The sequence below is a fragment of the Furipterus horrens genome, unplaced genomic scaffold, assembly GCF_987537825.1.
Source record: "Furipterus horrens unplaced genomic scaffold, mFurHor1.1.pri manual_scaffold_10, whole genome shotgun sequence".
NCBI lineage: Eukaryota > Metazoa > Chordata > Mammalia > Chiroptera > Furipteridae > Furipterus > Furipterus horrens.
Window position 1 is genome coordinate 38,162,656 of NW_028327180.1, and position 18,924 is coordinate 38,181,579.

At 51.9% G+C, this 18,924-nt stretch overlaps 2 protein-coding genes and 1 pseudogene across 2 annotated transcripts; 1 reads left to right on the forward strand and 2 right to left on the reverse strand.

Annotated features, from left to right (window-relative positions):
• Positions 1 to 998: 998 nt before the first annotated feature.
• PEAK3 (PEAK family member 3) lies at positions 999 to 4,828 on the reverse strand. The gene is given in 9 exon segments (XM_090290176.1): positions 999 to 1,157; positions 1,808 to 1,995; positions 1,998 to 2,099; positions 2,102 to 2,168; positions 2,171 to 2,199; positions 2,202 to 2,229; positions 4,292 to 4,349; positions 4,351 to 4,474; positions 4,477 to 4,828. Coding segments are annotated over 9 exon segments (1,107 nt in total).
• A 1,576-nt stretch (positions 4,829 to 6,404) lies between these two features.
• On the forward strand, positions 6,405 to 7,095 carry LOC149999621 (anaphase-promoting complex subunit 13 pseudogene; annotated as a pseudogene).
• Positions 7,096 to 11,738: 4,643 nt separating this feature from the next.
• LINGO3 (leucine rich repeat and Ig domain containing 3) lies at positions 11,739 to 13,746 on the reverse strand. The gene has a single exon (XM_090288722.1). It carries the CDS (start codon positions 13,700 to 13,702, stop codon positions 11,924 to 11,926), a length of 1,779 nt encoding a protein of 592 aa, XP_090144848.1. The 5' UTR covers positions 13,703 to 13,746; the 3' UTR covers positions 11,739 to 11,923.
• Positions 13,747 to 18,924: the final 5,178 nt, after the last annotated feature.

Sequence of the window (18,924 nt, forward strand, 5' to 3'; positions counted from 1 at the left end):
CATACCAGTTTATCATCCTGTGCTATTAATAAGCACCTATTGTGTGTTAACACCTGGCCCCATTCCTTGGGGAACTCAAAGCTTGATGGACAAGGTGGACAAGTGACAGGTAACAGATAAATACTTCCAGGTGTTCATAAGTGCTCTGGGGGTAGAGGGAGGAGTGGAGGGTGAAGAGCTACGGAGAGCACAGGAGGGGCAACTTTAGTTAGAGGAGGTGAGGTTGGAACAGTATAGCAGAGGGAACAGCCCATGCAAATGCTGGGTGGCTGGACAGAATTAATGTCACAGAAACAGGAGGCCATATCGGGTGGAGAGAGCTTAGGCAAGGTGGCAGGGCATGGGAAGGTGAGTTTAGACTCCCCTGAGGTGAGCTGTGCTGAGTGGGCCTCTTGTCCCCCTGGAGACCCCAAGTAGCTCTTGACAAAGACTTTCACACTGGAGGAATCACTGGCCATTCTCAGCACCAGTGGATGCTCCAGAGCCAGGAATGTCTCCCATACTAGCACTGGAAGGCATGTCCACACTGCTCTTGTGGAGACAGTAACCATCAGATCCCAGCACCAGAAGGGTGCCCTGGCTTCTAGTGGAAGGTGGGGTGAGGGGTTCCACACATTGACAGGGTGGCCACACCTCAAAGGGGTGGGTGGCCCAGGCCTCTGGAAACCTCAGCTAGCCCTGGCAATTAGCCCCCAGCACTGGAAGGGGAACACCTGCCTTCTAGGAGAGGCCTTGGGCCTAAATCCCCAACAAAGGAAAGGGGCAGGCATTGGAGGAAAGGGGTGTTCATTCACCTATTGTGGAGACACTGCCACCAGCCCCAGCCATGGAAGGAGTGTCTGCCTTACAGAGGCCCTGGAACAGGCACGTCGCTCTAGGAGGGTCAGTCCCACAGCAGCAGCCGGGTGTGGTCCTGTGAGGCCTCAGTGGCCTCTGCCAGATATTCACAGATGAGCCATCATCCCAGCCGGGCCCCTTCCCACCTGCAGCACGCTCCACTAGGTGCAGTCCAGGGCTGAGAAGCTCTTGATTCCGGGCCCCAGAGCAGAGCCTGCAGCGTGCAGCAAGTCAGGGCCGCAGAGCATCACACACGAGCCGGCTGGGCTTCCAGGAGGCCCAGGCAGGCAGGGGGCCAAGGTATGGCCAAGGGCATAGGGCTGAGCAGCAAGAGGAGCAGGCGGCCCAGCTGCGATTCGTGGATGTAGGGAACCGCTTCTCGTGGTTTAGGGAATTGTAGCCCTGGCCTGAGCATGACTGCCGCTGGCATCCCGACCGTGCTTGTCTTTAAGTCTCAACATAAGGCTGTGTGTGGAACATGACTGAAAACCACTCAGAGGGTTGCCATGGGAATTGCATTTGAAAAATGCTTATTATGCTTTTATGCTTTAGAACTTGCTCTGCTTTCTTTATCTGTAGTATAACAAGCAGTCTCTAGATAGGAATGTATAAAACCTTGCACCTAATGCCAGTGTGGCGTCAAGATGTTTGATAGACCCTGACACAGACTGGTCACTGTACCGCCTGTACTAGTACATGTAATCTGTTACTCTCAACTGAAATCCTAACGCCTCCAAACTACTGATGATTCATGAATCTTGACCTTGTATCTCTCATGTGTATCCTCCTCAATAAAAAGCATGAGGGAAGAAGGTCTAATTGCTGTTCTCCACTAGAGGCAGCCACTTTCCTTCCCCCAGACATAATGAAATGTCCTGGGTAAAAGTTTGTTCCACCATGGTCACAAAGCCTCTGCTGGACAGAGCAACTTCCAACCGAGCCTAGGGTGTGTGAGGTACCTCCTCCATACGTGGGTACTAAGGGGTTCAGGCGGCCATGGGTGGCCAAGGCCCAAGTTCGAGAGCAGCAGGCGCAGGGCCCTGGAGGCTGAACAGTCCCATGGCACCACCAGCAGTAGGTTCTTCAGGCACAGCTCCGCCAGGAATGCACCCTGGGCCTCCAGGTGCTTCAGGGCCGCGCTCAGCTACCGAAGCAGTGGGCCACAGCCTAGGAGAAGTCTTCAGGCCTCTGTGCTCCCACCTCCACCAGCCACTGGGCCAACATGCACTCAGGCACCTCCACCACCAGCGCCATGGGCTGCTCCAGGGCGCCTCCTGCAGTGCACCCTCCAGCACCAGGCCACACAGCCTATGGAGGTTGAAGTGCTCCTCAGCAGCAAGGCCTGCAGTTCCAGAGCCCACAGTGGGGCTCCTTGGCTCCAGGATGGGGCACCTGCGGGGCAGAGGGGACCCTCAGGGCCTGACTGGGGAGTCCCCCCAAAACAGCACAGCCTGACCTTGAAGCCATCCTGCCTACTCCAACCTGCTCCCACTCTGGCTTTGGGGAGGAGTACAGACTGTATGCTTCCAGAAGCAGGGGTTAAATATTACTTTGGTTGTTAGTCACCAAGATGATTTTAAGGAAAACTACACCAGAGAGGATGGCATGTAGGGATTAAACTCTCCAGTCTACCAAAAGTGCAGGTTCTTACCATTTGGTAAAGTGGGAGGTGACAACTAAGGTATCAGAGCTGGGTTGTCCAGTAGAAATACATCACAGGCCATGGTGTCATTTAAAATTTTCCAGTAGCCAGATTTTTTAAAAAGTGAAAAAAAATAGATGAAGGTAATTTTTAGGGTACATTTCATTTAACCCAATATATCCAAAGTGGTATCATTCAAATGGTTATCAATAAGAAATAAATATTGAGACGTTTTGTATTATCAGTTTTTGTCACTGAGTCTTTGAGATCAGGTATGTATTTGGTATCAGAGCCTGTCTCAGCCTGAACCAACCCCATTTCACACGCACAGAAGTAATGTGTGGCCAGTGGCTGCAGAACTGGACGACAAAGCTCTTTTTAGAAGGTCACGAGAATATCAGGTATGGGGATTATATTAGAATAATCTGGGGGAGGGGTTTAAAAATTACAGGTGTTGTGGAGTTTCGGGGTGGGGGGTTCTATATTTAAAAAATAAAGTCTCCAGAGGCCTCTGAGATGGAACCAGGACCAAGCTGTTCACTAAAGAACTCAAAGTCAGCAACAACTTATTTACTGCATACTCCAGTCTGCAAAATGGTCCCATAACAGCACATCCCACCAAATCAATGACGTTCCTCTAACATGGTGATGTGCCTGATGCTTGGTGATATGGCTTATTTAACAGGAATATTTTAAAAAATTTTTTTAATCTTTTTTTTTTTCAGAAAGTGGAGAAGGGAAGGAGAGGGAGCAAAACATCAGTCAGCTGCCATCATTTGGCTGCCTCCCGCATGACCCCAACTGGGGACCTGGCCCGAAACCCTGGCACCTGCCCTGACTGGGGATCAAACCAGCAATCTTTTGCTTTGTAGGTGGTCGCTCCATCCACTGAGCCATATCAGCCAGGGCTAACAGGAATCTTTAAAAAATTTTTTTATTGGTTGATTTTAGAGAGAGAAGGAGGGAGAGAGAGAAACATCAAATTGTTGTTCCACTTATTTATGCATTTATTGGTTGCTTCTTTATGTGCCCTGACGGACCATAGACCCTGAAACCTTGGTGTATGGAGACTGGGAGCATGCTCTAACCAACTGATCTGCTCAGGCAGAGCCCAACAGGAATCTTTATTTTTTTTCCTTAGTGGTACATAAAACAAGCATCTGAAGATGAAATGTGGCAACACATCGTAAAGTCAGAGTGAGGATTAGATGGGTAAATGGATCTAAAAGTTCTTAGAACAGCCCTGGCTGGGTGGCTCAGTTGATTGGAGCATCGTCCCATACACTAAAAAAGACGCAGTTTTGATTCCCTGTCAGGGCACATACCTAAGTTGCGGGATCGACCCCCAGTCGGGGTGTGTATGCGAGGAAACTGATCGATGATGTATCTCTCTCACATGGATATTTCTCTCTTAAAAAAAAAAAATCAATAAACATATCCTCGGGTATTTTAAAAGTTCTTATAACAGTGTAAGATACAAAGGAAGTACTTGATACATTTTGGAGATTGGTGATTATTGTTATTATTTAATGTGGTGGCTGTCAGCTGGCTGTGGCTCATGAACTCAGTGGCTTTCTAGCCAGAATCTACTGGGAAGAGAGTTAAAATGCAGGTTCCTTGGCCCCCAAAGAGCATGAGGAGGGAGTTTTAACAAGACTCCCAGGTGATGGAAAAATGTGGTCACAGGAGCTGACTGTGTTAATTCATAACAGTTGCAAAATAAGCAATTAAGCTCAAAGTGCAGGTGTTTTTTGTGCCTAAGATGAGAAGTTGGGAAGCCCTTCTAGGAGCAGGGACAGAGGTGGGGCTCACCTTGGCCGCCAGGACATTCCAGGCCTCCTGCATGTGGCAGGGTGGCAGGGGCCCAGGGGCCCTCCAGGAACTGGGCTGAGAGCTAGTCGTGCACAGCGCAGAGGCCCTCCAGCTGCCAGGCCTCCAGCACAGCATGTACGACCTCCAGGCATTGCAGGCTGTGCAAGGACAGGCCCAGCTCGTGTCCAATGAGCTGAAGGGCAGCTCTGCAGGGGGACAGGCTGGCCCAGCTTTGTCATTGCCTGCCTGAGTCTCATCCACATTGAGGAACCCCAGAAGAGGTCTCCGAGGCTGCCCTGCTGGAGTAGGGTTGGGGCTGGCAGCCCTGTGGGTGGGCAGGGACCAGGCCCGGGTCAGAGTCTTCTTAGACAGGGGCTGCAGGTCATTTGAAGAGGAAGGGCCCAGGTGATGGGAGCAGCAGGCCTTGGAGGGCAGCAGGAGGGCACATACCTCACCTGTAGGGGGAGGGAGGGATGAAAGAGTGAGGACACACAGAGTCTGGAGCCCTGGACATGTGACTCCACCCCTCAGCCCCATGTCCCCATTTCTGAAATGGAAATAATACCAACACCCAGCTTCCCTGCACCCTCTGAAGTAGGGATGGCACCTGTGTACAGATGAGGAAACAGGCTCAGAGGAGTGACAGTCAGTGGCAGAAAAGCATCCATCCAGCCCAGCACTAGTTGACCCCCACACCCTCACTTTCCTGTGTGGCTCTGGGCAACTGACTGCACCTCTCTGAGCTCCAGTTTGCTCATTTTTACAAGCTGGTGAGCCCAGCATTTTTTTAAAAACAAAGGTAGTAAAAAAGCTAATATAATTGAGTTAAACCGTCATTAGGCAGAAACTTCCTTATAGTGAGACTCCATCCTTTTTTTCTGGTCACCTCAGAGGGGTCTGGCAATCTGCTGCCCCCCAGCCCAGGGTCCCTCTCAGTGGTTCACCAAGATTGCTGTATGTGGGCTGAGTCAGCAGGTGAGGGTGTCGGGTCTGGCGGTGGGAGGGTCTTGGTGGGTGGCTTGAGGCTGCTCATGCAGCTGAGTGGGGGTCATGTGTGAGTGGGCACAAACCTAGATGAAAGCAGGGCAGTCACACACCTTGGCCCTCTTGCCCAGCCTTGATCCTGCTGAGTGGCCCTGGGCAGGTTTCTTGCCCTCTCTGGGCTCCTTTCTTCATCTGTAAGACAGGAATGTTGCCCATTAACATTTCAGGGGGCTGGGAAGGACCCTGTAATTTTGTGACTTGGGGTCAGCGACAATATGCAAGGACTTATATCTGGGCTTCATCCCCAGAGCTCATCTTCTTCAACCCAACAGCAGCCCCACACCCAGCCCTGCCTCACACAGATTCCAAGTCGCCCTGACCTGGAAAATTTGCTGCTTCTGCTCTCTCCCTACCCAGCACCCCTCTAGGAGCCTCCAACCTTCAGGACAGGAATGACCACAGGGCAAGGAGCCTTGGGGATCAACTCCTAATAGCCGTACCGCCTGGCCTCCCAGGACTGTCTGACCTGCCACTTGCAGCAAACCGGAAACGCCCCTCAACGGTTATACCACAGGCCTAGCCAGTGTAGGGATACCTATTCTGCATCACTTTCCTGGACCAGCTATGCACTCCTCAAAGATAGGAACAGCATTTCAGGCAGAAGAAACAGCCTGCATAAAGACTAGGAGGTGAGACCCGGAAGTCCACAGTTCCAGGGTGGGGAGCAGGGTGGGGCAAGTAGAAAAAGACAGGTTGAGGTCCCAAAGGTCATTCCAGGTGAGCAGTAGTAGGTAGACTAAGGAGATTGGGAGGAGCAAGATGTTTCACATCTCCCACCTTTGGGGAGGACAGGGAACCCCCGCAAAGACTATTTAGGGAGAAACCCAATGAGGGCTCTTTCCTCTGTGGCTTTCATTTCCCGGAGAACCACTTCCCCTTCTGCAGGACCATCTGTGAAGCCCCCAGTGCTGGGGGGGGGGGGCGCTCCACCCATCCCATTCAAACCAGCTCTGTTCTGACTTGCTGTGTGACCTTTGGCAAATCCCTACCACTCTGTGTTCAATAAAGAAAAGTGTCTCCTACTCTCCTAACAGCCACACAAGCTAGATTTTTCTTTTAAAAATTGATTCATCTGGGCTCTAGCAGTAGCAGTTTCAGCGCTGGATTGGGTGCCAATTTGATAAGATCAAAGCTTCAGGAGAATAGTGAGGTACAGAAAGATGGAAGGATCTTGGATTTGATTGATGATACTTGTTGAGGAGATAAGTTGCCTTACAAGGATGTTACAGTACTACTGAATAAGTTTCCTGAACGTAAACAGGACAACAGTGGTACCGCAGAATCTGTTAAAGAGCAAGAAATAAAGTGGACTGATTTGGCCTTACAGGACCTCCATGAGGACATTTCCCCTACAGGAAACTGACACTTAGCTCCTTCTTCATGGATGGACTTAAAAATATATGTAGAGAGAGACCTCTGACCAGCATGGCTTGGTTGGTTGAACGTCATCCCTCAAAGCAAAGGGTTGCAGGTTCAGTCCCCAGTCGGGGCACATGCAAGAGACAACGTATTGATGTTTCTCTCTCAAATCAAGGTTTCTCTCCCTCTCTGTCTCCCTCCCTTCCCCTCTCTCTAGAATCAATACAAGAAAAAATAAAAATAAAAACATAGATACAGCCCTGGCTGGTGTGGTTTAGTGGATTGAGCGCTGGCCTGTGAACCAAAGGGTCACCAGTTCAATTCCTGGTCAAGGCACATGCCTGGGTTGCAGGCCAGGTCCCCAGTTGGGGGTGCGCAAAAGGCAACAACATACTGATGTTTTTCTCCTTCTCTTTCTTCCTCCCTTCATCTCTCTCTAAAACAAACAAACAAACAAATAAAATATTTAAAAACATAGTTACAAAATGTTTTCTTTCAGTCTCCTAATTCAAATCTTTTAGTGACAGAGTAACACTTAAAAATGTACACCTGCTTAGGTTGAGGTAGCAAAGTGTAATGTGGAAATACTCACCAGGATGAGAAACTGATCGAGATTTCTCAGAAGTGCAGAATATTTGATTCTTTGAAACTAAAGTTCTTGATTTTAACCTGTGTATAAACACGTTTGCATAAATATCTGTTTTTAACTCTAATTTTGCTTTACTGTCAGAGTTTGACACTTCACAACTACTTATATTTGTCTTTTGACAGAGGTAATTGAAGATATGAAAGGAAAAGGCTAAGAAAGAGCAAACCAACATAGGAGGCATTAACTTCTTTTATATCCCCACTCAGAGAAGCAGTCTGAGTGGGTGCATGTGGAGCCCGTAGATATAATGGATGTTTAGAAGCCCATTCACTGACCGCTGGGATCTCTTGTTTCTTTTCTTTTTAAAATATTTTATTTCTTTGTTTTTAGAGAGAAGGGAAGGGAGGGAGAAAAACATCAGTTGTGCAAGAGATACATCAATCAGTTGCCTCTCGCACACCCCCAACCTGGGGTCTGGCCCACAACCTAGGCATGTGCCCTAACTGGGAATCAAACCAGCAACCTTTCAGTTCATAAGCTGGGGTTTAATCCACTGAGCCACACCAGCCAGGGCTGGCTGCTGGGATTTCTAAGATCCTCCATAGTGTTCTCAAACTTTGGATACATTTATAAATTAAAGAGTATCTGACATGTCCCTCTGCTCTCCTTACCACTTAAAAAAAATTTTTTTTAAATTATTTCTTTTTAGAGAGAGGGGAAGGGAGGGAGAAAGAGACGGAGAGATACATTGATCGGTTGCCTCTCACATAACCCCAGCGACCTTTGGTTTGCAGGCTGGCATTCAGTCCTCTGAACCACACCAGCCAGGGCCTTACCCCTTCTTTTGATGCCTCTGGAAAGGCTCTTTGGCAACATGGCCCACTAATTTTTATCTAGTAATGAGATTTATTTCACACCTGGACACCCTACAGCACTGTGGAATATAACTGAAACACCATAGAGTCAGCATTTAGTTATACTGAGAACTTGTATTTTGCAAAACACATATCTTTAACTCCTGGAATTATTTGCTTTTGTTAGGTGATGTCTGTCTTGTTCTCTATTCACATTGTAAAACTCTGTGGGAAGAGGCCCTGGCTTATACTTCTATGTCCATCATTTTAAAACCGAAAACACTGAATAACTGAAATATCTCTTCTCAAAAAAATAATAATAAAATTGAGTCATCTAACTCCCCTTCCCCCAACTCCAAGAATAAGTAAGACAGGACTGGGAAAACCCTGAATCTCTTACCTAGTTTGAACCAGGGATTCAGCAAGACTTTGTGGATTGGGAAACTGAGGCACATAGGCAATCATTTGCCTGCCTTTGCTGCAGGAGGAAAAAGGAAAATGAGGCCGCAAGCCCTGGGGGAGGAAGCCACCAGCTCCAGAAGCACAGTGGGGAGGGGTGGGCTGTGCCTCACTTCTCCTTTCTTCCCCCCATGCTGGCTATGCCCATAGCCCATGCCCCACTTTCTGACTTCTTTAAAATCAGGTACCCCACAGCCCCTGACATGTCCCTATTCTGCTTCTGTCTCCTGCAGGGCAGAAGAGAAAACTTTTTCCCGTTCTCAGGTGGGGAAACTTAAGGCACAGAGAGTAACACTTGACCATGGCTTCTGCTGACTGCTCTGAGTTGGTCCACCGCCTTCAAAAAAGAGCACAGGCCTTCAGAGGCCAGTGGTGTTTGAGCCCTGACACCAGATTCTGTGCCTCAGTTTCCCCATCTATCAAGTGGAGGTCATAGAATGAAGCACTTATTAGTATTACCTCCAGCACTCAGGGCTACCTGCCTTTTCCCAGAGCCCCCAGAAACAGGGAAGGTGATGGGCCCCCTCAGAAAAGGATACTGCCCCAAACCCTGAAAGAGGAAGTCACCAGTTCCAGAGGCACAGTGGGGAGGGGGTGGGCTGTACATCGCTTCTCTTTTCTTCTCCCCTGCTGGCTCTGCCTCCAGAAGAAGCTTAGGGTAGGTAGTTGTCTGACAACCAGGTTCCACCCGCCCCTCTCAGAGCCTGTGTATCCCTTGCTAGAGACTCTGGGCAAATGCACTCCAACCTCTGACTCTCCCTTTGCTCATCTATAAAATGGGATCATAGCAGGATTCAGCTCACAGAGTGATCATCAGTGTGAAAGGAGTTAATATAGGGGAACAGCGCTGGACACAGCATGAGCGCTCCTGAAGTGCAACCTCCAACTTTTCACCATTCATTTTCTCTCCATAAACACCCTGTGACTCAGGGTCAGCCTTGGGGCTAGAGCCAGGCAGCTCCCCTGGGGGACCCCAGCAGCCCCTTATCCCTCGTCCCTACTTTCTGCCCCCACTCCTCCCATAAAATATATATATTTTTAAATCAGAGGTTTGTTACTAAATCGTTTTCATTTTTATTTGATTCGAACCACATACAGCAGGGTAGGGATGGGAGACTGGGGAGGTGTGTCTTGGTCATGTTGGGACTGGGGGCAGGCAGAGGGGGATGGGAGGTTCCACTATGTATGATGTTCTGTAAATCCTAACATTGCTAAACACACACCCCCTCCCTTCTGGATGATGCTAAAGGCACTTGGATGTCATTTTGAAAGGTCCTCGGGGTTGTCATGGGAACCAAGGTCAGGAGCGTGCTAAGAGATAACACTGGTTGATTCTGCCCAACTCATGTTGGGGTATGAGGCTGCTGGACATCCCCTTTGACTGTCACTCACAAGTGGTGTTGGGATGGAGTCCCCACCTGGGCTGGCCATGGTCAGTGACACCCCCACCCCCGCCACCATGCTCACCCATGTGGACATCATAGGGGCAGGACTGGGCCCTCTGACATTCCCAGACACAGCCCAGAGACAACAGCCAATGTCCCCTTTCAAGTTTTGTCTGAATCCTTTGTTCAAAACCTCCAGGGTTGACCTGGCTTTCTCCCTGGCTCATCTCAGATGATCCTGAGGGATCCAGGATTCAAGTCCACCATCAAGCCTATCCACAGGCCCAGCCTCTACATGTGAAGCAATGACTTTAACAGGTTCATTTTACAGAGTTCAGGTGGTTGTCAGTCACCAACCAAGATTATACAGCAGGGCAGGACCAGTGCTGGTTTTTAGCCTTCCTACAAGGTCCTTGAGAACACTGTCCTAACCTGGCTCATGGCCAAGCTCCTTTCCAGCTGAAGTCAGGCCCCACAATATTTCCTGTGCCCCTTCCTCACAACAATGCCCTGTTGTCTGGCTGTGGTAGAGTAGGGGCAAAAACCAGGCTGGGGGAGGCAGGGTCATGGGCAGTCCCTGTCTGGTGTCTGAATACTTCTGCAGTACCTCAGCTCCTGCTTGCTTACCCTCAATGACAGGGAACTCACTTTCTGGAGAGCAATGGGGCAGTGACCTTGGAAAAACACTTTCTTAACCTGCGCTACAGTCTGCCTATGACTCTATTCTTTGGACCTAGAGTTGCAGAGACCAAGATGCCTCTGTCACCTTCTCTCAACAAACTAGGTCCAGGCCTCCTACAGCCTGAACCCCTGTCCTGGCCTGCTCCCCACTGCTACCCTGCAGTGCACATGACAGGGACCCTGACAACTGCTCACACTCTCTGGTCTCATTCCCCAGGTGAACAATGGGAAACCAGGCTGACTCAGGGGTAGTGTAGACTCAGGACTGAAGGTCCATACAGCTGGCTTACTGGAGGACACCCAGAAGTTATGCTCCTGGGCCAAGGCCCAGGGAAGCTGCCCCTTCAGCATGGTGTGGGCTAGATAACCAAGTGGCAGCTCTGAGGGTGGTGGAGACACTTGGGGAAACGGCTTCTCGTAGTGGCTAATGGGTCCTGGTGGGAGGGAGTCTGGGCGAGGGTGGGGCTCGCATGTCAGGGACCACCTAGCATGCTGGGTGCCCTGACCAGCTTAACAAGATCTTAGCCCAGCCCCCAAGATACCCCCAGAGTTGGCCAGAAGAGCAAGAGTATGGTGTGTCCCAGGTGTGAGCTATGTGTGACTCAGGTGTGAGCTGGGTGTGTTCCAAATGTGGGCTGCTTATCTCAGGTGTGAGCTGTAGTCTCATGAGAGCCCTGTGTGCTCATTGTTAGCTTTGGAACCTGGGACACCCATTTAGTGTCAGCTGGGTGCCAGGTGTGTGTGTTCCACTTTAGAACTGTGCGTCTGATTGGGTCCTAGGCATGAAATACATGTGTGCTGCGTGTGAGGTGTGGGGTGTACAGATGTGAACACTATATAGGCTTTCCTGCACCCTTCAAGCGACCTGGGTGTAGACCATCTCCCCCAGGTGTACACTATCAGGGGGGCTCTGGGGGCAGCAGCTGTGTGCCTCCAAGTGTGAACTGTTAGTGTGAGGCCCCTAGGGTCTCTGAGCCCCCTCTACCCCATCCCACCCACCCAGCTCAGGGACCACTCAGGACCAGGGAGACAAAGAAAAACCTTTAGAAAATGCTTGAGAAACTGCAAAATACATATCCTGATGAAAAAAGTCCTGTAATTCTGTCTCTACAAAAAAAAAGGGAAGTTCTGCCTGGAGTCAGCTTACAGCCACTCCTCTGGAAAATGCATAGGTGTCATCAGACAGGCCAGCGAGGGACTGACTCATGGGGACAGAGACTGAATCTCCTGGCAGGGCAGTTGGAGGTCGCCCTAGGACCCCTCAAATCATCTTCATGTTGAACTTGCGGGCGCTTCCCTGGCCGGTGCCAGCGGCCGGACCGTCCACCTTGCGGAAGGAATACTCCACGGAGAAGTTGTTCTTGTGCTGCCCACGGCCTCGGCTCCACACGAAAAGCAGCAGGAAGCAGAAGAGGACGACGCCCAGGAAGGTGATGCAGCCCATGGCCGTGGACACCAGGATGGTGGTGAGGTCTAGTGGGAAACGTGCGGCCGCCAGTGTCTCGTTGCGGCCCTCGCCCAGGGTCCGGTTGGTGGCCGGCTCTGGCTGCACAGTCAGTGTGGCGAAGTAGGTGTCGTTGCCGCCCGCGTTGCTGGCCACGCACGTGTAGGTGCCGCTGTCCTGTGGCTGCGAGTCCCGGATCTCCAGCGTGCCCCCAGGCAGCACGCGCGCCCGGCCGGCGCTGGCGATGGTCACCGCCCGGTGCTGAGGCGTCACCCAAGCCACGGTGGGCACCGGCTCGCCCTCCGCGCGGCACTGGAAGCGCACGTCCTCACCCGCGGTGGCCGTGACCTGCTGCAGCAGCCGCTCGCGAATCTTGGGCTTGCGGCACACGAAATATTCAAAGAGCGTAGAGTCCGGCAGGTTGCGCAGCGCGTCTCCGCGAACCTCGGCAGGGGTGGCGCAGGCGGGCAGTCGCCCGTCGAAGTTAAGGGTCTTGCGGCGCTGCACGATCCACAGCAGGCGACAGTCGCAGGCCAGTGGGTTCCCATCCACGCGCAGAGTCTCCAGCGTGTTGACCGAGTGGAAGGTGCTCTCTTCCAGCGTAGACAGCAGATTGTTGGAGAGGTTGAGCAGACGGATCTGACGTAGCCCCAGGAAGGCCTGCGGCTCCACCACAGCCAACAGGGCCCCAGCCAGGTGCAGCTCCCGAAGGCGGATCAGGTCACGGAAGGACCCGCGGGGCACTGTGCTGATTGGGTTATGCGACAGGTTGAGGCAGGTGAGGTGTGCCTGGTGGCGCAGCGCGGCGGCTGGCACAGCGGTTATGTTGGTATGGGTGACGGACAGCGAGGTCAGGTTGAGGCCCTGAAGGCTGCCCGGGGCCACCTCCTCCAGCAGCGGCCAGTTGTCAATCTCCAGGTGCAGCAGGCCCGGGAGCCTACGGAAATTCTGGTCCTCCAGGGCAGCGATGGCCAGGTGTCGAAGTCGCAGGACGCCTAGGCCCCGGAGGTGGCCCAGAGACTCGCCCGACAGCGCTGTGAGGTTGCAACGCTCCAGGGTCAGCTCCTCAAGCGCCAGCAGCCCCGCGAAGGCCCGGCGCGAGATGAACACCAGGTCGTTGTCGCCCACCTCCAGCCGGCGGAGGTTGCCCAGATCTTGGAAGGTGTAGTCCAGTAGGATTACTAGCTTGTTCTCGCTCAGGTCCAGCAGCGTGAGGTTGTCCAGGCGCGTGAAGACTCCGGGCGGAATGAGTTTGAGCAGGTTACCACGCAGGCGCAGGACGCGCAGGCGTGGCAGGTTGGCGAAGGCGCCGGGCTCCACGTGCGCGATCAGGTTCTCGCTCAGGTCCAGCTCCTCCAGCAGAGGCAGAGCGGCCAGGTCGCCTGGGTTCAGGCAGCGGATGCGGTTACGGCTGAGCTCTAGCAGGCGCGTCTCCGCTGGAATGCCGTCGGGCACAGCCGTCAGCCGGCGCCGGGGACAGGCCACCGTGCGAGTCTGCGCTGTGCACTCACAGCGAGCTGGGCAGCCCCCCGCCGGGGGCGGGGCCGCAGGCAGGAGCAGGAGTTGCAGGCTCAGGACGCATAGCCAGCAGGTCATGGTGCGGAGGTGAGGGAGCCTGGGCCTAGGGCCCCGCCAACATCCTCATGGGCACCTGGGGGCGGGGGAATCATTAGCACCAGAGTTCTGCCTCCCCTGATCACCCTAGTAGCGCTCACGTGAGCCGTTATCCACTGTGGGACCCACAATCCCACTCCTGGGTGTCTACCCAAGAGGGCTGACCACACAAAAATCTGTACACCCTTGTCTACAGCAGCAGCAGCATTCCGTTAGCCAAAAAGTGGCAACAACCCAAGTATTCATATATGGATGAAAGGATAAACACAGTGTGGTCCATCCACACACTGAAATATTCAGCCGTGGAAAGGAGTGAAGCACTGTCACTCGCTACAACGTGGATGAATCTTGAACACATGGTGCTCAGTGAGAGAAGTCAGACACGTGAAAGGCCACAGTGTGTGTGATTCCATTTATATGAAATGTCCAGAATAGGCACATCCAGAGACAGAAAGTGGAGTGGTGGTGGTCAGAGGCTGAGAAGGAGGATGGGGAGTTTCTTTTGGGGTGATGGAATGAATGTTCTGGAATATGATAGTGGTGATGGTAGCACAATCTTATAAATAGACTAAAACCACTGAACTGTGTACCTTAAATGGGTGAATTTTATGTTTTGTGAATTTTTCTCAATTTTAAAAATTACAGAAGCATTTATGAAACTGGATAAAAATCATGAAAATATAATGTAAAAAATTTTGGTATCCCGAACCTCCCCATTTATTGAGTGCCTAGTATATATACATAGCAGGCTCTGACTACACCGAAGAGCAGGGCAGATGTAGATCCTGCTCTGTGAGGGCTCACATTGGTCAGGTGGCGATATAGATGGTCTACATGTCCTCTTCTTTCCCCCAGAGCTCTTACCAGGTCCCCTACCCATCTTGTCCTCCCTTTGTTACCTGTCTGTATGAGTCTAACCATCATGTGAAATTATAGCGTATCTTAAAACCCTTTTCGTTGTTTCTCCTCCAGCGGGGTCGTAAACTCTCTAGGGTGCCTTAATCAGAGCCAAAACTGTTCCTGGGACACAGCACCTGCCTGATGAATGTCAACACGTTCAAGACAGTACTTTTTATTGAAAACAAGTTGACCAAAAATCTGTCACAGAATTTTGAGACCCATTAAAATAAAGCTTAATGAGGGGGGAAAATCCCCACAGGTAACGAGACCAGAGGCTATGAGAAGCAGCACAGATGGATGATCATAGTGACCAGGATTGATGAAGGGGTGACTTCAGACCAGGAAAGGTGGCATGCTAGCTGGACTCCATAGTGGGTAGAATTGACTCCCCCAAAAAAGATATGTTGAAGTCCTAGCCCCAGTACCTAGGCATGTGGCCTCATTTGGAAGTAGGGTCTTCGCAGATGTGATTAGTTGAAATGTGGTTATAATGGAGTAGAGTGGCCCTAATGGAATGATTAGCGTCTTTATAACAAGAGGGGAATTTGGACACATGTATAGATACACACAGAGGGAATAAAGCCACATGAAGATGGAGACAGAGATTGGAGTGAGGGGGTGAAACGAGAGCTTCCATAGCTGAGAATGTGGTCATGCCATGATGCAACTGAGGAACCCAGCTGGGGAACATGGTAGGGAGGCTGAGGGAAAGGAGCAAGAGCTGGTTGATTGTGCCTTCTCACTGCAATGGTCTTAATCCCAGCCTGGGCATTGCACGAAACATAATCCTTCCCTGAGGCAAGCCTCCCTTCCGAGGCTCTTTTTCTAGGTCATTCTCTCCCATGTTGTTGCCATGGACAGCACATGGCAAGGCTGTCTTCCCGGTGGGGACAAGTGAGCCAGAACGGATGGTTCCCTGTTCAGCCATCCATCTCATGCCTACTTTTAACCTGTCCCTGGCTTTGAGGTCACTCTCAGTTCCTTGTTATGCTGCTCCCTATGGTCAAGGGAAACTGTTCCCTTGCCCAGGAATGGGGGACAGGACCTCAGCAGCCTGGTCTGGAGAGTCAGACCTCCCTGGCTCTGTCTCAGGGAGGAAATAGCTGATGTTTTTCAGCCTCCCAAATATAGGCTCCTTGTGGGGCAGAGCTGCCTGGCTTGTTCTTTCTGCAGGAAAGAATTTCACACCCCTGGAGTAAAAGTGAAAGCCTTACCAGTTTCCACAGGCCCTGAACAACCTGCCCCCAACTCCCTCCCTGCCCTCACCCCCTCTCCCTCTCTGCCCCTCACTCACTCTGCTCCAGCCACATGGGCCTTCTCGCTGTTCCTCCAACATGCCAGGCACCATCCTGCCTCAGAACCTTTGTACATGCTGTGCCAAATACCTGGAACATCTTCCCTGAATGGTTCTCACCCTGACTTTATTTGGGACTCACCCCCAATGTCGTTGGTTACTCTCTGTACTAATGTCCCCACTTTAGTCTTCCTGAAATGCCACTTAAACCTTCATTTACTGCATCAACATCACCATCATTCACCATAGTGAATACTTCTATAGTTCCTGCTCTGTGCCAACGTGGGGCTAAGGGCTCCACCTGTATTGTCCTCTTTAGTTCCACAACAACCTCATGGTGGGGGGGCACTGCTATCACCCCCGCTCTACAGATTGGAACCTGAAGCTCAAGGCAACTTAAATCACCAGCTCAGGTTCACACAGCACATCAGCGGTGGCAGGGGAAGTCTCAAGGAAGAGTGGGAGGTAACACTCAGTAATTGTTTTTTGCTTTTTTACAGAGTCAGAACAGGGTCCTGGTAGCTCATCCAGTTGTTTTTGCTGGACCACTTCCTGAGATACCATAATGCTGGTGCCCCTTCTGTATTAATTTAGTCTGTCAGACAACAAACAGGTACCAGGTGCTGAGCGTTTTCCGGGTGCTGAGGACACAGAGCACAGAAGACAAAGAGGTCAGCTTCTGGGAGCTGATTGATACAATATAGCCTCTCCTGCCTCCGGTGCATATATGGAGAAAAATAAGTCCAGGAAAAGGGCGATGGTAGGTGTCAAGGGATTGCAATGATCTAATTAACTGAGAAAGGGATGTTCATGCAGACTTAGAGGAGAAAGGGAGCCAAGCAGATGGCAGCAGGAAGGGCAGTCCGTGGAGGGCACAGCAGGGGACAATGCGGTGAGTGTGGCCCTGCAGTTTAGGAACAGAGGCTGAGGGGCAGGTGCTGCTGTCAGAGAGACGAAAAAAAACTTTTCAAAAATGTTAAGTTGGAAATAATTTTAAAAAACAGTTGTCATAGAATGTGGATAAGGACAAAATCACGAAGCACTCCAGTGACAAAAGGTCAGAACAGCTAGGGGACAGCTACTGTGATACAGTCACAGAAAGGCTAGCAGGAGACTTCAGTTCTGATGGGCTACTGTGTGACCTATAATGAAAAACACACCCTCTCTGGACCTAGCCTGTCAAAAGAAACAAGAACTCTTGGGGCATTGGAGTTCCAGCTCTATAATTACTCCCAGGTTGAGAAGACAGCTGGTCCACAGGCCAGGCGGGAGGCCACTCAAGCTGTGACCCAGTTTGTCAAGTCTAACCTCTCTCTTAGGCGAGGCCCTGTCATCTCCTCTACAGGGGTTGTGGAGCACAGGGAGGGGACTTGGAGCTGGGCTAGAGCTTCTGATGCTTTGCCCTGAGGTTCTGGTTCCCCCACCTTGTGAGAATGCCTGGTTCTTGGGGAGAGGACAATGGAGACTCGATTCTGCCTGCAGGACCCCCATTCCCTCACTTTCCTGGACACTGGCTGGGCCTGAAAGTGGGAGAGCAAGTAGGAAGACAGCTCCAGGTGGAGCGCCCTGTGGGGACTGCAGCCAAGATGCCTGAATGCCCCTCAGGCTCTGCCATTCTCAGACGATAAAGGGCTGGCCCCCCAAGCAAGTGAGAACCCCCCACTGGGTCCCTCCCTGTTTCCTCTCCCTGGAGGGCTGGGTATTATGGTGGAGTTAGAAACCCAGTTCCCAATTAGGATGGGGGTCTGGATTCTAGTCCTGTTTCTGCAGGGCTAAGTTTTTAGGGCTCTCCAGGACCCCTCCCTCCCCAGAGATCTGCCGCCCACTTGAGATCTCTCCTCCTGTCTTCCCAGGACTAAACACCACCGTTCACTGATGACTCTTGATTTTGTGACTCAGCCACGACGTCTCCTCTGAGCTCCAGGCCCGGGACCCAGTTACATCCCTGACCTCTCCCAGGAGGCTCCCCAGTGTCCCAACCTCACCCCTGGCAACAGGAGTGGTCCGTGCTTCCCCTCCTCTCACACAGATTGGAATCCTTAGAATCCTCTTTCACAAATCCAGACCACCACCTCCTTACATCCTGGATCTACCCCTGTCTGCCTCTCCCACCTCCACCAGACTGCCCCCCCTTCCACCACAGGCTCCAGCTCATACCCCAACACTTAGCAGATACTCTTCCTCCTCTGCCTCAGGGTTCCCATCTGCAGACTGCAACTGAGAGTGTGTGAGGGTCTCTCCCCTGCAACACAGCTGACAGACTGGGTCACTCTCTATGGAGGGCCATGTGCGGCACTGCATGGTGCTGAGCAGCATCTCTGGCACCACCCACTCAATGCCAGGAGCACCCCCAGTGGGATAACCACAGATATTCCCAAACATGGCCCAGTGACCTTGGAGGCAGGATTGCCCCAGGTGAGACCCCTGCTGAAGAGGGGACCAGGCACAGAGCAGGCATCCCCAGCAGGAAATAGGCTGATTGTCAGCCTTTGTCATTGATAGGGAAGCAGAGGCCCAGAGAGGGGAAGTGACTTGCCCTGGGCCACACAGCTGATGAGAAGCAGATTCAAGACTCAAAACTCAGAACTCTACACCCGATATTCCAGAGCTCTCCCAGGGACGGCGGACCCCTGTCCTCCGTGGGACCCTGACTTCTGCTGGCTTTGCAGACCCAGGGGCCTGTCCAGTGCCTGTCAGGCAGAACTACGAGGCCTCAGAGCTGCCCTTGGCAGAGCAAGCTTCCCTCCTCCCATGCCACAGAAAGCTTTGGGGTCAGCGAGCTTATGGTGACATGGACAAGGGCAGAGGAGCCTCAGGGACTGGGCTGGGCCTGAGTTTCCTCCATTCCAGCCCACAGGGGAAGGACTGGGGTGGACAGATAACATGTGTTTCAAGGACAGAGATTCACCAGCATGCATGACAAGCCACCATGGAGGCCTTGGGAACCTTTGGCAGGGCAGTTGTGGTCGCTATGGCCAGGAGGCAGGGGCCTGCCCACACAGACACCCTG